The sequence below is a fragment of the Rhinatrema bivittatum genome, chromosome 4, assembly GCF_901001135.1.
Source record: "Rhinatrema bivittatum chromosome 4, aRhiBiv1.1, whole genome shotgun sequence".
In the NCBI taxonomy this organism is placed as follows: Eukaryota; Metazoa; Chordata; class Amphibia; order Gymnophiona; family Rhinatrematidae; genus Rhinatrema; species Rhinatrema bivittatum.
The window spans coordinates 105,288,568-105,305,022 of record NC_042618.1 but is presented as its reverse complement, the minus strand read 5'-3'; the positions used below and the strand labels follow the sequence as shown (position 1 = coordinate 105,305,022).

General features: G+C 41.1%; 1 protein-coding gene across 7 annotated transcripts in view; it reads left to right on the top strand.

The window, feature by feature from the left end:
• INO80 (INO80 complex ATPase subunit) overlaps positions 1–16,455 on the top strand; it is a 435,009-nt gene that overhangs the window by 47,151 nt on the left and 371,403 nt on the right. For all 7 annotated transcript variants that reach the window (XM_029598597.1, XM_029598598.1, XM_029598600.1 and 4 more), the window contains 2 exons: positions 1,284–1,460; positions 13,255–13,421. In XM_029598597.1, the coding sequence (XP_029454457.1) occupies positions 1,318–1,460; positions 13,255–13,421 (310 nt within the window). In that variant the 5' untranslated portion in view covers positions 1,284–1,317. The remainder of the gene's footprint in view (positions 1–1,283; positions 1,461–13,254; positions 13,422–16,455) is intronic.

Here is a 16,455-nt window from a genome sequence, read left to right as displayed (position 1 = left end):
AGAGTCTCCTTCCCTCTTTATCAGCAACAGATCAGGGCAAGAAGCACTGAGGAGAGGAAGATGAGGCAGCAGCAGCGGATCTTCAGAGCACGCACTTTCTCCCTTATGCTCCTGCTTTCACATCTAGGCCCCATGAGGTGAAGAAAGCATCAGCAGCCTCACTGCCAGGCCAGGCAGAGGAAGATAAAGTTGGTGTCCTGCCGGGCCCATAGGAACAGGAGCTCGTGATACTGCGCCCTAATCTGGGTGAAGGAGGAAGGAACAACCTCCCACTGGCCAGGAAGAGGAGAAGGAAACATGAGCAGCTTCCTGTCATAACCAATAAAAGAGAAGTCGGTCAACCCCTGCCCAGACTGATGAGGAAAGATCAGTCTTCTGCTGGCTCGGTGACACACCTCTCGGTACTTCGCGACACATCTATTGAGAAGCACTGCATTTCTTGAGAAGCTTTGAAGCATCTGGTTTAACTTCATGTCCAGATTGCACCCCCTGAGGAGAGAGCAGTTGTTATTACATATGTTGTAATTTCTTACATGAAATCCTAAGGCTTGACCTCTGATTAGGATACAGCCGATATCGCAGAAAGCACAGGCCATTGATACTGTAACATATAATGGGTACAAGGGGCTGGTGTTTCATGTGATTCTGACCGTGTTACCATAATCCGATTTATGTCAGTAGAACTATTTATTTATTTATTTATTTGTGTGTTTTTATATACCGAAGTTTAGCTAGATGCCTTCATTCCGGTTTACAGGTAAAACAACTTATTACAAGAGTAACAACTGGTATGACAATATATATGTCATAACAATATAACTGGTGTGACAGGATATATGGTATAACAATATAACTGGTGCTACTATATATATATATCTACATATATCTATATATATATATATATATAGATATATATATATAAAACTGTTACCAAAAGTTCCAACTCTTATCTGTTAGGAGAACAGGGCACCCCGAAATCCTTCTGAGCTTGGTGGGCATTTGGTCATATACTTGTGAAAGCTGATGGCAAATAATTTTTTTTTCTAATGGTTGCTACTAGATTTATGCTTCACTGCTTATGAAGTGAGTTTACCATGTGGCCACTTATTGATGAAAACTGGTAAGTTTTTATACTTGCCTGGCTACTGGATTTCAATTGTACTGAGGGCATTTGTCAAAGACTATGGAGCTCTAAACTGCATCAAGTCTTTTCCATGAAATTTAATTTAAAAAAAAAAAATTGCTGCTATGATCTCATGATGTGTGTTACCTTGTGTTTCAAGGAGCTGGTACGCTGCATGAAGAGAAGAAGGTTCTATGGCCTCGCAGCCTGGTGTCGGAGAGGATGGCTACTGTACAGAACTGGCAAAGCCCCTCTACCTGCAGTATCTGGAGAGAGCGCTGCGACTGGATCAGTTCCTTCAACAGACTTCTGCCATCTTTAACAGAAATATCTCCAGGTGATAAAATCTTCTTCTTTTTGTGTTGATTTCAGATATCTTCTGTTTAACTTTATTAAAGTTTGTGTATGCTAATGAACATAAATATTTCATGAGGCACCTTTTGAAATAGGGAGGATAATTTTATAACTGTGCACAGTTGGATATAGTCTACTCGTACCTTTTATGCACAGACTTTACCTCAGATTTTATAACTGAAGTTTATGAACATGTTTTCGTTTTGAAAATTTATGGGTAATTGGCCATTTACATGCACAGAATAACTTGTACAAAGTTACACTTTCTTTTCCAAGGGTGTAATTTAGAACATAAGATATGCCATACTGGGTCAGACTAAGGGTCCATCAAGCCCAGTACCCTGTTTCCAACAGAGGCCAATCCAAGTCACAACTACCTGGCAAGTATCCAAACATTAGATAGATCACAAGCTACTATTGCTTATTAATTACCGTCATAGCAGTTTATGGATTTATCCTGTAGGAACTTATCCAACCCTTTTTTAAACCCAGGTACAATAACTGCTGTAACCACATCCTCTGGCAATGAATTCCAGAGCTTAACTATGCCTGAGTGAGAGAATTTTCTTCAATTTGTTTTAAATGAGCTACTTGCTAATTTCATGGAGTGCCCCCTGGTCCATCTATTTATTATCTGAAAGAGTAAACAACTGATTTACATTAACTTGTTCAAGTCCTTTCATGATTTTGTAGACTTCTATCATATCTCGCCTCAGTCGCCTCTTCTCCAAACTGAACAGCCCTAACGTCTTTAGCCTTTTCTCATGCCCCTTATCATTTTGGTCGCTCTTCTCTGTACTTTCTCCAGTGTAGCTATATCCTTTTTGTGATGCGGTGACCAGAACTGCACATAGTATTCAAAGTGCGTCTCACCATTATGACATCCTCTGTTTTATTTTCCAATCCCTTCTTAATAATTCCTAATATTCTGTTTGCTTTTTTGATCACCACAGCACACTGGGCCAATCATTTCAATGCATTATCAACTATGATGCCTAGATCTCTTTCCTGGGTGATAACTCCTAAGATAGAACCTAACACTGTGTAACTACAGCAAGGGTTATTTTTCCTTACATGCATCACTTTGCTGTTGTCCATATTTAAATTTCAGTTGCTATTTGGAAGCCCAGTCTTGCAAGATCCTCCTGCAGTTCATCACAGTCCGCTTGAGATTTAACTACTCTGCATAATTTTGTGTCATCCACAAATCTAATCACTTCACTTGTCTTACCCCTTTCCAGATCATTTATAAATATATTAAAAAGCACAGGTCCAAGTATAGATCCCTGAGGCACTCCACTGTTTACCCTTTTCCACTGTGAAAACTATTTAATCTTATTCTCTGTTTCCTGTCTTTTAAACATCTTGCAGTCCACAAAAGGACATCACCTCCTATCCCTTGACTTTTTAGTTTTCTTAGAAGCCTCTCATGCGAGACTTTGTTGAATGGCTAATAGGAAGTGGAGACGATGAGCGGTATACGATTAGGTGTAAACCATAAAGAATGGTATAGCGCTATGTAAGTTCATGGCGCTAAACCAGATTTTGTTGAATACCTTCTGAAAATCCAGATACACCACATCTACCGATTCAGGTTTGTCCACATGTTTATTCACCCCTTAAAAAAAATAGGAGATTTGTGAGTCAAGACTTACCTTTGGTAAATCCATGTTGATTGTGTCCCATCAAACCATGTCTATCTAAATGTTTATTTTATTTTTTATAACCGTTTCCATGATTTTTCTAGGCACTGAAATCAGACTCGCTGGTCTATAGTTTCACCCTTGGATCCCTTTTTAAATATAGGGGTTACGTTGGCCATCTTCCAATCTTCAGATATATCACATGATTTTAATGATAGGTCTGAAATTTCATTTTTTAGTTCCTTCAGAACTCTGGGGTGTATACCATCCGGTCCAGGTGATTTACTACTCTTCAGTTTGTCAATCAGGCCTACCACATCTTCTAGGTTCACCGTGATTTGATTCAGTCCATGTGAATCTTTACCCATGAAAACCTTCTCCATTACGGGTACCTCCCCAACATCCTCTTCAGTAAACACCGAAGCAAAGAAATCATTTAATCTTTCTGCGATGGCCTTATCTTCTCTAAGTGCCCCTTTAACCCCTCGATCATCTAACGGTCCAACTGACTCCCTCACAGGCTTTCTGCTTCGGATATATTTAAAAAAGTTTTTACTGTGAGTTTTTACCTCTACAGCCAACTTCTTTTCAAATTCTCTCTTAGCAAGCTTGAAATAGCAGTGAGCGTTTGGAGAGCAGAAGACACACGCCTGTAAAGATGGTGGAATAATGAGAATCATAATCGCTCAGTTATTTTGATTAAAAATTTTGATTGAATATAGAGGGTTGGGGAAGAATACCTTCAAGGAATACGGGCAAGGTATTCTTTACAACTGACAGAAGAGTGAAACTATAGGGATAGGTCTGTCAGTTGTTGCGAATGCAGATGCCCACAGTCCAGGATGACCTTCAGATTCTGGGATCCATGGTGTCTTTGCTAGAACCTAGACATGCAGGGATCCAAGATGACTGAACCTGCTGGTTGTGCATGTTGCTGCTCCGTGTGAGTCATTTTTTTCTTATGCCTTGACATGCCTCATTCAGCAAGAAAACGGCGGGCCAGGGAGAGAGAAGCCCTGCCAGCTTCTTCTGCTATGATTTCCGGCCCGATGGATTCCCATGTGCAGTGGAGAACGACAGGACCGGGAGTAATCTCGCTGGGTGGTGTTCGGGAGGAAGATGCACCCGATACCTCCCTTGAGATATAAACCACACTGTCTCCCGAGGAGCGGATGGTCCCGGTTAATCCCGCGGAGGGTAGCCTCTTTAACAGTCCTCTGGGTCCATGGCACTTGATGGTGGTCTAACTCCGAGTGGGCAACGCGAGGCAGGAACATCAGAGCTGACTTTTGGACCTTCCTTGTTACTATCAGAAGCCAGGGAACAGCCCAGAAGCACTGTGCCTCAGTCGGCAGTCTGAGGAACGCTGGTACTGCCTGAGATTACAAGAAAGTCTCTGGTAAGACCGTCAGTCATATCTTTGGACTCAATATGGGAGGCCATTCAATTGTTGAATTAAAATATCTTTAATCAGATGGCCCCAATTTATACTTATTTGGGTAGTTTGGATACCCGTATTAAAAATGTGGAAAAAGAAACTTTGATGTATAAGAATGCTATTGAGTCTTTGCAACAGGATTTTAATAATGAAGTGTTACTCCATGCTTCCTTGATTAAGGGCAATCAATTGTTGTCTGTAAGGTTGGAAAACATGGAAAACTCGATTAAGGGAAAAAATCTATGCTTTATCAATTTTCTCAGGGACGAGTTAATCCATCCAAAGGGAATCTGGAAAAAAGATATGCTTGAAGTACTTAAAGTCCCTGAACAGGTTAAGAATTAAGAGCAAGAATTTACTATATTCCTCCCTTCAAGAAAAAGGATTCCTCAGATAGAAAGGGGTTCAAGTTCTTATTCCAACTGTGTCCCCACAGTTGAATCTTACAGAAATCCTGGAATCTACTCAAAAGGAATCGATTACTCCTGCCACATTAGTGGTCTCTTTTCTTCTTGAAGCTGACAAAGAATGGACATAAGGATGCACTTTTGTCATCTGACAGAAATGTTTTTGGACTATAAAATTAGTATCTTTCCAGATTTATCCAGGATAACCCAGAAAAGAAGAAAACAATTTCTACTGATGCGACCTAGGGTAACTGAGATAGGAGCCCTGTTCTTACTTAAATTTCCTTGTAAATGTATAGTAAAATATCAAGGTTCTTCCTATATTTTTTTTTCCAGCCAAATGAGCTTTCCTCTTTTCTTTCAGATAAAAGTTCACCTGTTCTTCTCCAATTGCAACTGAGTGAGTGATATGTTGGATATTTAGGTCCGTTATAAGCATTGTATTGGTACTTCGCACAGCAGTTTTTTTCCTTTCTGATTAGTCAGATTACAGTATACCTGAGGTAGAGAGAGAGGATCCTATATAGAGGACTGTGAGTCAGAACAGAGATATTGTTTTGTATTTTTTATTTTGTGCTGTTATAATGCCTGATTGGATTTGTATCTCTGATTTCATATCAAGATGTATTTTTCTTGAAAATATTGTTAAACTTATAAACATTAAATTAAAAAAAAAAAAAAAGAGAACCTAGACATACAGAAAGCCCTTCTTCACACTGGGATCCTCAGTCGCAGAATTACAAGATCAGGTTGCCTCTTGTCTTTCCTGGTGGCTCTTGCAGGACAGTTTGTCCAAAGGTATGATGTTGGATGTCCCAGATTTAGTAACGATAACTACAGATGCCAGTCTAAGCAGATGGGGAGCCATTTGTCAGGGATAGATGGCCCAGGGTCTGTGGATGGTGCCAGAATCCTTGTGGTCCATCAATTAGAGATAAGGGTGATTAGGAAAGCCTTAAAGTTCTTTCAGCCTTTGGTCAGAGACAGGAGGCTCAGAGTGTTGTTGGACAACGCGACAGCAGTAGTGTACTAATAAGCAGATAGGGGAGGATCCAAGAGCTTGGCAGTTTCCTTGGAAGTGATGTTCTGTTGGGCATAAAAAAAAATCTAAGATGGTGTCAGCAATTCGCATTGTCAAGTGTGTAAGCAGATTTCCTGAGCAGGCACAGGCTTGACCTCGGAAAATGGGAACTGGCAGAAGAAGCGTTCCCATTTTCTGGGGTCAAGCTGGGGTCTCAGTGGTGAGTTGGGGATATCCTAATTGGACATTAACACCAATGCCAAAACTCAGAGGTTCTGAAGTCATCAAAGAAGGTTACAGGGCCTGAACCCTCTTTCTCAGCCATGGCCTCAAAGACTTCTGCTTTACATATTTCCCCCTTGGCCACTGATAGGCAGGCATATGGAGAAGCATTGAGGACGGATGGTTCTGTTTGCTCCAGAATAGCCCCGACATCCTGGTTTGCAGACATGGTAAATCTAAATGTGGAGAATCCCTTGAGGCTCAGCCATGTTCTTGGCCTGCTGTGTCAGATTGTCTTGGAACAGGCAGATCACTTTTGTTTCATGGCCTGCCTTTGAGATGAGAAGATTGAGGAGAGGCTATTCTGAAGAGATTATTTTTACCTTATTGCAATCTTGGAAGATGTTGATGACTTTGGCTTATATGCACTTGGGGATGGTTTTTGAATTTTGGTGTCTGGCATCATGTGTTTCCCTTCTTCAGGCTTCTATTTCAGTAATTCTTTTCTTTTTGCAGGCAGAGCTGCAGAAGGGCTTGGTCTTGAACTCTCTTAAAGTACAGGTGGCTGTGTTATCCTCTTACAGGGCAAGGGTGTTTAGTTCCTCTCTGGCTTCAAACCCAGATGTGGTGAGGTTTTTCAGAGGGATGAAGCATTTGCATCTCCTGATTAAATGTGTAGTTCCATCATGGACTCTTAATTTGGCTTTGAAGGCTTTGTGTAAGCCTCTTTTTGAAACATAAAGGAAGATATCATGCTGAAGGCAGTCTTTTTGATGGCTTTGTTCAGCACGGCTGATTTCTGAGCTTCAGGTGTTGTGTAGGTGTAGGAATCCCTTCCTTCAATTTTCGGATTGGGGATTTTCTATATATTCCATCGTTTTTACCGAAGGTGGTTTCTCTCATTTGGAGCTGCCTGCTTTTCAGAGCTCAGAATCTGGCTCTTTCATGCACTCTCAGGAGCTTCATGTTTTGGATGTGTATAGAGTCCTGATGAGATATTTCAAAGTCACCAATGAGTTTGTCGGAGCTGATCATCTCTTTGTGGTATTCAGTAGTTGCAGCAAAGAGGAAAAAAGTGAAAGCTTCAGCATACATTTCCAAAGGTCTACAGAGATAAATGGGATAAATACAGAGGATCTCTAAGGAAGTGATGGGAATTATATTGCTAAATTAATTGGATGGATGGGCAGACTACATGGACCATATGGTCTTTTTGTGCCATCATGTTTCTGTGTTTCTAGGTGCCTTCAGGGTTAAGAGCGCATTCCACTAGGACCCAGGGAACTTCTTGGGCAGTGTCAGTTGGTGTCACCTCAGGACATTTGTAAAGCAGAGTCTTGGCCTTCCGTGCACCCTTTTTCCAAACATTACCGACTGGATGTTCAGGCTCAGCTGTGTTTTGTCGAAAGTGTGTTGAAAGCAGGACTTTCAAGTTCCTGCCCAGTTTAGGGAAGCTTGGGTACAACCCACTTGTCTGGACTGGTCTGAGGAATGAGAAGGAAGGAAAAATGAGTTCTTTCTTGCTACATTTCTTTGAATCCCACCAGACCAGTCCAGAACCCCGTCCTGTTTTGTTTTGTTTTTTTTGTCAAAGACTGCTCAGCTCTGCGCATATGTGTGTTTGTGGGTTTGGGTGCATATATAGTCAGTAGTTGGTGTTTTCCTTTCATTGGAGGGGGTTTTCAAGTCTGGTGTTTCCACTGTTTTTCCTTTTCTTCCTGCTCGATTGTACTAGCGTTTAGTGTTTTCCTTGGTTAAAGATTTACTGAAAAATTTCAAGTGGCACGGTAACTTAAGTACTACTAGTACAATGAAGCTTTTCTTCTTGATCTCCATCTGCTGGTAAGGGAGAAAAATCCACTTGTCTGGACTAGTCTGGTGGGACTCAAACAAAATTAGTAGATAAGAACCAATTTTTCTTTTTATAATTCTGGGTGATGAGGCTATTGAGTAGTCTACCACAGATTAAATGGAGGCATCTTCCACATATAAGCCTAATTAAACATATTGATAACTGTTAAAGATATTCATGGGTATAGGGATATCTGTAAAGCAAAATGAATTTCTAAGAAATGCAGTAGAAAGCTTGATAATGATGGATACATGTCTTTTGAGTCTACAAATTATAATAGGTTCAGTCCCAGATTTAGACATAGGCAACTGCCTATGGGGCCAAATGACCAGGTCAAAGAGCAGCATACTTCCACTTTCTTTAGGGTAGTGTGCTGGTACATTTTCAAAGGGGGGCTACCATGACACTGCCTATGGACGTCAAAATCTTAAACCAGCCCTGAATAGATATGTTAGGGTTCTGACTTATCCTACCATTTGTCATGTGAATCATAATTAGCACAGTGAATGTAATATATTTGTATAAAGTACTGGATATGTGCTGGTTGTGTAATGAAGGCAAGACATTAAAAAATGTGACAGCATTAAGTAAGCTAAGTACATGGACGGCCCAAGCTTTTGAAAAGCTACCTCATGAACGGTTGTCATGGTTAGAATTCTGTAGATGAAAATGAGATAATTGTAAGCTGTGGGGAGAAAGAGAAGAGTGTTTCAATATGAGGAAATTGCCACTTTGCAGGTTCAGATTTCATTGCCACTTTGCAGGTTCAGATTTCATTGGTATGAATCTATTTTATTTATTTCAAGTTTTTATATATTGGTATTCGTTTTCTCATCACATCTGTTTACACGGAACGGTTTAACAAAAAGAAGAGATACACAGGAGGACGAAAACCCCGTTGTGATTTCCCTCGAGGGAGCGAGAGAACCACCAGGGGAGGTAACCTTGAGTCCTCCGTGTCTTCAACCACATCAAGCCCCGGGATTGACTGGCTCCTCTCTCTCGCCCGGGATGCCGAATGATGACGTCGCTCGTGCAGTCCCGGATGGTGGGGGCCAGAGGGAGGACTTACCCGGCCCCGGAGGTGCACAGACGCGCTCGGAAGAGCTGAACGGAGGAAAAGTAGGAACGGGGTTTCTGACTTCGACACCGGACGGCGAACATGGAGCGCAGCCTGCGATCACCGGAAGGCCTGGGACAGCAACGGAGGGAATAGACTTTGCCCAAATGGAGTTGGGTGAGTCTTTTCATATTCCTGCTAGACCTGAAGTGGTAACGCTGGAAGCGTTGTGGGACCTAATGGTTGGTCTAGGCCAATGCCATAAGAAGCAGGGGTCAGAGTTAAAACTCCTAAAAGAAAAAGTGGAAAAACTGGAAGAAAAGGTGGAGAAACAACCCCTTGAGATGAAACAACAGATTGGGAAAGTTGAAACTTTGGTGGTTAAGAACTCTGACTGTGTTTCGAAAGTAATAAAAGATTACAACTACATGAATAGGAGAATAGAACAACTTGAAAATTATAATAGGAGACTGAACTTGCGAATGCTTAACTTTCCTAAAATTTTAGGACAGGAGATTCTTGTGGTTGTTAAAAAATATATGGTGGAAATATTGAAATTTGATGAAAGAAATACTCCTGTAGTAAATAAATTGAATTTCCTGCCGGCTATGATAAATACTAAGGATAATCAAATTCAGTCAGAAGCTTTAGAAAACTTAACACAGTTTCTTGAAAATTCTACTGATGAAGTTCTTGAACGCGGAACCCTGTTGGTAACATTGTTTAATGAGGCTGATGTAAGCCAGATTATGCAGAGATATTTTAAAAACATCTCAGCAAGTTTCTTTACACAACAAGTCAGAATATATCCTGACTTTACACGCGTTACCCAGGAGAGGCGTAGAGAATTTTTGAAGTTAAAACCACAAGTATTAACTTTGGGTTGTGTATTTCAATTAAGATATCCATGTAAGTGCATGATTAGATTAAAGGATGAATCCTTTATCTTTTTCTTTCCAGAGCAATTAAAATCCTTCATAAATGCTAGGACTATAACTTCACCCTCTGTAATTAACATCTAATACTGAAGACATATAATTAACTGATAGAACTTGGACACGCAGCCTTTTACTTATAAGTTATGTAAGGTCTCCCATTATTCTTTTAGTCTCACCTCAGTCTTATTACCTTTATAGTGAGTTTACATAGAATTAGAAAATTTCCACAAATTTTATGTTAAATTTATGATATTGCTAAATTTTCTTTGTTTTCTTCTGACTTTGTAAAAGGAAAAAGATATATTCTATGTAAAAACTCAGTCTTTCTGGAAGTAAAATTGTTTTACTTGAATGTAATTAAAATTGAATAAAAATAAAATTTAAAAAAAAAAAAAAAAAAAAAAAAGAAGAGATACACAGAACCAGAAGAGTTAAAATAAGGGCAGGAATCTTTAGCTTTTTTTTAAATTTCTGCATGCAATGTTCTTGGCGCAGATCAGGGGGCATAGAATTCCAGATCAAGGGCCTAGCAACGGATAATGCACGATCTTTCATTGAGATGAAATGAGTGAGGTTGGGAGATGGAGTGCACAGGGTTCCTTTGTATGTGTATCTGGTGGGTCTGCTGGTGGTATGGAACTGTAGGGAGTCTTTGAGCCAGTGTATGTCCTGGTTATGGAGGGTTTTATGGATGATGGTAAGGGTTTTGTGGAGGATTCTGAAAGAGATTGGGAGCCAGTGGAGGTCTTTGAGGATGGGGGGGGATGTGATCTCTCTTGCGAGTGTTGGTTAGGATTCTGGCTGCGGTGTTTTGGAGCATTTGGAGGGGTTTGGAAGCTTTGGGGAGGCCTAATAGCAGGGCGTTAAAGTAATCAAGTTTAGAGAATATGGTGGTTTGTAGGACCGTGCTGAAATCATTGAAGTGTAATAGTGGTCTAAGTTTCTTGAGTGTTAAGTTTGAAATAGCACTCTTTCATGGTAGAGCTGATGAATTTTTTAAGGTTTAGGAGATTGTCTATGGTGACTCCTAGATCACGTACGTGTTGCGAGAAGGGTATTGCAGTGGGGCATGCTTTTATGTCAGGGGTGGTCGTAGTGTTGTGTTGGGATGAGATGATGAGGAGTTCTGTTTTGGATGTGTTAAGTGCGAGGTTAAGATTAGAGAGAAGATCCCAGAGATAGCGTTTGGTAGTGAGTCGGTGATGGGGATGAGTATTTGGACATCATCCACATAAATGAAGTGGGTGAGACCTAGGTCTGATAAGAGTCAGCAGAGGGGGAGGAGGTAGATTTTAAAGAGTGTGGGGGAGAGCGGGGAGCTTTGGGGCACGCCTCTGGATAGGTTAATAGCATTTGATTCTCTATTACCTATTTTGACTTTGTAGTTTCTGTTGTTGAGGTATGATTTGAACCAGCTGAGGGGAGTTCCTGAGATGCCAATTTCAGTAAGACAGTTTAGTAGGATGTTGTGGCTTATGGTGTCGAATGCAGATGATATATCCAGCAACGGGAGGATTTAAGAGTGGCCTTTGTCTAGTCCTTTTAGGAGTGTGTCTGTGAGGGAGATTAGTAGGGTTTCCATGATGTGGAATTTGCGAAAACCAAATTGGGATAGGGAGAGGATGATATGTTTTTCCAGGTAGTCAGACAGTTGGAGATTTACAACTTTTTCAAGTATTTTTGCAAGGAAGGATAGGTTTGAGATTGGTTGATAGTTGGCGAGGTCAGATGAGTCTAGGTTGGACTTCTTAAAGATGGGTTTGACAATAGCTTGTTTTAGGGGGGTTGGAACATTTCCTTGGGAGAGGGAGCAATTGATTATATTGGCTAAAGGATGTATCGGGGATGGACAGTAGCAGTTTAGTAGGGATAGTGTCCGATGGATATAAAGCGGGTTTAATTTTCTTTAATAGTGATTCTGTCTCGGAGGGGGAGGTGGATTCAAATGTGTTCAAGGAATTGTGTGGGTGCTTGGGGATTGGTTTAGTTGGTGAGGTGTTGGGAGAAAATGCAGCATGAGTTTAGAGATTTTGTCGTCGAAGAATTGGGCAAGGTCATTACATTTTGTTTTGGAGACATCCTCGGGAGTGGTGAGGGTGGGAGATTTGGTGAGGTCAGAGACGTATGTGAAAAGGCCTTTGGTGTTGTATTGTAGGTTGTGAATTCTAAGGGCTTAGAAGTCACACTTTGTTTTGAGGATGATAGTTTGGTAGTTGTGCAGTGAGGATTTGTATATAGCAAGGTGAGTGGGGGAAGGGTCTTTGCGCCATTTCTTTTCATGAGTTCTTAGGTCGTGTTTGAGTTTCTTAAGTTCAGGTGAGTACCATGGTTATGATGGGGCAGGGAGAGGGTTAGTGTTGTAGACACCAGTCTGATGGGATCTGGATTGAGCATTCCAGTTTTTGTTTCATCTAGGTTGCAGATCAGCTATGAGATAGCCTTGTGTGGCACTAACTGAAGCTTACTAACAGTCAGTGACCTAGAGGGGAGAGGCTAGGTGTTTCATTGCTAATTTGCTAAAGAAGCTTTAGATGAGACTAGGAAGAGAAGGCTATATAAAATCTCTTCAGAAAGAAATGAGAATTGTGAATAGATCTGACCATTTAAGACTTTCTGCAGAAGCCTAGTACTTGGAAGGCTCGAAACAGTGAAAGTATTTCCCTTGGGAACAATTGAATTGGTGCAACTTGAAGCCCCTGTCTTTCTTCCCCTGTCCCCCCATTTCCAGAAGAACATACATAAACTTATTAGAAGCAATAGTATGACAGCTATGAGAGCTGGGTGTCAAACTGAATAAATCTGATAGATTGCCAGAGGATGTGGTTGAAAGCTGTTAGTGTAGCTGCATTTAAAAAAGGTTTGGACAAGTTCCTGGAGGAAAAGTCCATTAACCATTAATATAGTGTTGCATTAATCCACTGCTTATTCTTGGGATAAGCAGCTTGGAATCTATCTACCCCTTAGGATTCTGCCAGGTGCTTGCAACCTGGATTGGCCACTGTTGGTGTCAGGATGCTGGGCTTGATGGACCCTTGGTCTGATTCAGTATGACAAGTCTTATTTTCTTATATCTTGTTGTAGCACATCTACAGTGTTCAATTACCTAATGAAGTCATGAATGGGACTGCCTTGGTTATTAATGTCTTCATCTCTTCTCTTTTTATTGTGGATATTGATTGAAACTATTTTATTGCAGTGATGAAAGTGAGGATGGACTGGATGACAACCCTCTGCTTCCCCAGTCTGGGGGTCCCTTGATACAGGTGAAAGAAGAGCCTTTGGATCCATTACTGGGAGAGACATCTGGAGCAGGGAGTTCTGGAATGTTAACTACGCATTCATTAAATGGAGTCTTACAACCAGGTCAGAATCTCTGCAGAGTATCAAACCAATAAAGTAGATAGTGGCTCAGAGGCAGTGCTGTACACATCCATGAAGGGAGACGTTTGATTTGATTCCCAAGCCTCTCTTCTCTGATTGGCTTGGGCTGGAGACATCCACAGCCCCTGGAGGGAAGGAATATTTTCCATTGCACAATGGTGGCATTTAGTGGCCAAAATCAGGATACATGCAACAGGTTCTAGAAGCAGCTGTTGTCTGACTATTAGCTGCTGTTGCATTCTCTAGGTTAGATGGGAGAACAGAAATTATAAAAGGGAGCAAGCCCCAGATGAATTTGAATAAAGGCTTGTGGTAGTATTGCCCAATAGAGGTTGGTTCTGATTGAGCCAGATGCCTAAATAGGAGCAAGTAGAAGCTACTGGGCCAAAAGTCATCCTCCCCCTCAAAAAAGCCTAATAAAAGATGTGCTTAATCTGTTTGCACTAATTATTATTTATTTACTTACTTATTTGATTTATCGCAATTTCTTAAGCAAATGTAAATCAGTGTGATGTACATATAAAACCAATACAGATAAGATAACCAAAACAATAAAATCTTAAATAATGAACAGTAAGATAATGAACATAAAACACAAACAATTTGAAAATAAAATGAGGCATTAATTACAACACAGTGAATCAGAAAAAAATGTTAAACACAGTAGTAACATAAATATAGTTCAATAAAATAAAATTTAACTTAAATTAAAATAAAATTAAAATGCAAACTGAACCTAACAAAAATACTAGTCAGTTGGGAAAGCTTGTAAAAAGAGAAATGTCTTTAGAGCTGTCCTAAACTTGAGATAATCCTTATCCAGACAAATAGGTAGAGGAAAAGAGTTCCATAGGGAAGGTGCTAAATAAGAAAAGTTTATTTCTCTAGTGGTCTCTAGTTTATCTGTTCTTGGTGATGGATGGACTAATAGTTCCTGCTGCGATGAACATAGCAGCCAATTAAAACAATGAGGAACTATGAGGTAGGCTAAGTAAGAAGGAATACCCCACATTAAAGCCTTAAAAGTTAGGTATCCAATTTTAAATTAGAAACATAGAAATGACGGCTGAAAAAAACCAATCGGCCCATCCAGTCTGCCCAGCAAGCTCCCACACTTATTTTCCCATACCTATCTGTTTCACCAACCACCAAGTTCAGGGCCCTTGGTGGTGGTAACTGTTTGATTCAAATGTCTTGCCACCCCCTGCCATTGATGCAGAGAGTAATGTTGGAGTTGCATCAAAGGTGAGCATAAGGCTTAATGGTTACGGGTAGTAACCGCCGCATCATGCAAGTTACCCCGATGTTTGTTTACCCAGACTGTTGTCTGAATGCAAATCCTCTCTTCCACATTTCCCCCTGCCGTTGAAGCAGAGAACAACGCTGATTATGCATTCAAAGTGATGTATCAGGCTTAATTGGTTTAGGGTAATAACCGCCGCAGTAAGCAAGCTACCCCCACGCTTGTTTACCCAGATTGTGTAGTTCAGACCTTGTTGGTTGTTGTCTGAATGCAAATCCTCTTTTCCACATTTCCCCTTGCTGTTGAAGCAGAGAGCAGTGTTGGAGTTGCATTAACCGTGTGAAGGCTTTTTGAATAAGTGTAGTAATTACCAGATAGTAGCCTCCATTCCAGAAAGCCACTCCCATGGCTCTTCTCTTCATTTCCATCTTCTAGCCTTTATGGATCCACAGTATTTATCCCATGCCCCTTTGAAATCCTTCACAATTTTAGTCTTCACCACTTCCTCCGGAAGGGCATTCCAGGCATCCATTATCCTTTCCGTGAAGAAATACTTCCTGACATTGGTTCTGAGTCTTCCTCCCTGGAGTTTCAAATCGTGACCCCTAGTTTTACTGATTTTTTTTTTTTTTTTTTTTCAACGGAAAAGTTTTGTTGTTGACCATGGATCATTAAAACCTTTCAAGTATCTGAAAGTCTGTATCATATCACCCCTGCTCCTCCTCTCCTCCAGGGTATACATATTTAGGTTCTTCAATCTCTCCTTATAAGTCATTCTATGAAGACCATCCACCTTTTTGTTCTCCCTTCTCTGGACTGCCTCCATCCTGTTTCTGTCCCTTTGGAGATACGGTCTCCAGAACTGAACACAGTACTCCAGGTGAGGCCTCACCAAGGCCCTGTACAAGGGGATCATCACTTCCTTTCTCTTACTAGATATTCCTCTCTCTATGCAACCCAGCATTCTTCTGGCTTTAGTTATCGCCTTGTCACATTGTTTTGCCGACTTCAGATTGTTAGACACTATCACCCGAAGGGGTCTCTCCTGCTCCATGCACATCAGCCCTTCACACCCCCCCCCCCCTTCAAATACAGTTCCTTCGAATTTCCACACCCCAAATTGAATTCTTAATGACACTGGGAGCCAATTGGAGAAATTACTTACCTGATAATTTTGTTTTCCTTAGTGTAGACAGACTCGGGACCAATGGGTTTATGCTCCCCTACCAGCAGATGGAGACAGAGTCAGGTTTCAAAGCTGACGTTACCCCTGCAGTGATATCAGCCCTTCAGTATTCTCTTCAAAAGCCACTGTAGACATACTAATGAAAAAACTTGACTAAAAGCTTGAGTAAAAACAGATAACTGTAACTGTACTCAACCAAACATAAACACTGAACCCCAGTAAGATTATCACCAGTAAGATTACAGATGCCCTGATATAGGCACTGGATGGCAGCTTACACATAATCTCTTGGAATCAATATCCTCTCCATGAGCGAATCCTTGGCACCGTTCCTGGGCAGCCGTGGGCAGGATGCTGAGTCCATCTGTCTACACTAAGGAAAATAATTATCAGGTAAATATTTCTCCATTTCCTTTCATGTAGCCAGATGGACCCAGGACCAATGGGATGTACAAAAGCTACTCCCGATTGGGACGGGAGACTGCCCATGGTCCGGTTAACACTGACCTTGCAAAGGCTGCCTCCTCCCAAGCCTGAACATCAAGGCGATAGAACCTGGAGAAGGTGTGCAGGGAGGACCTAGTCGC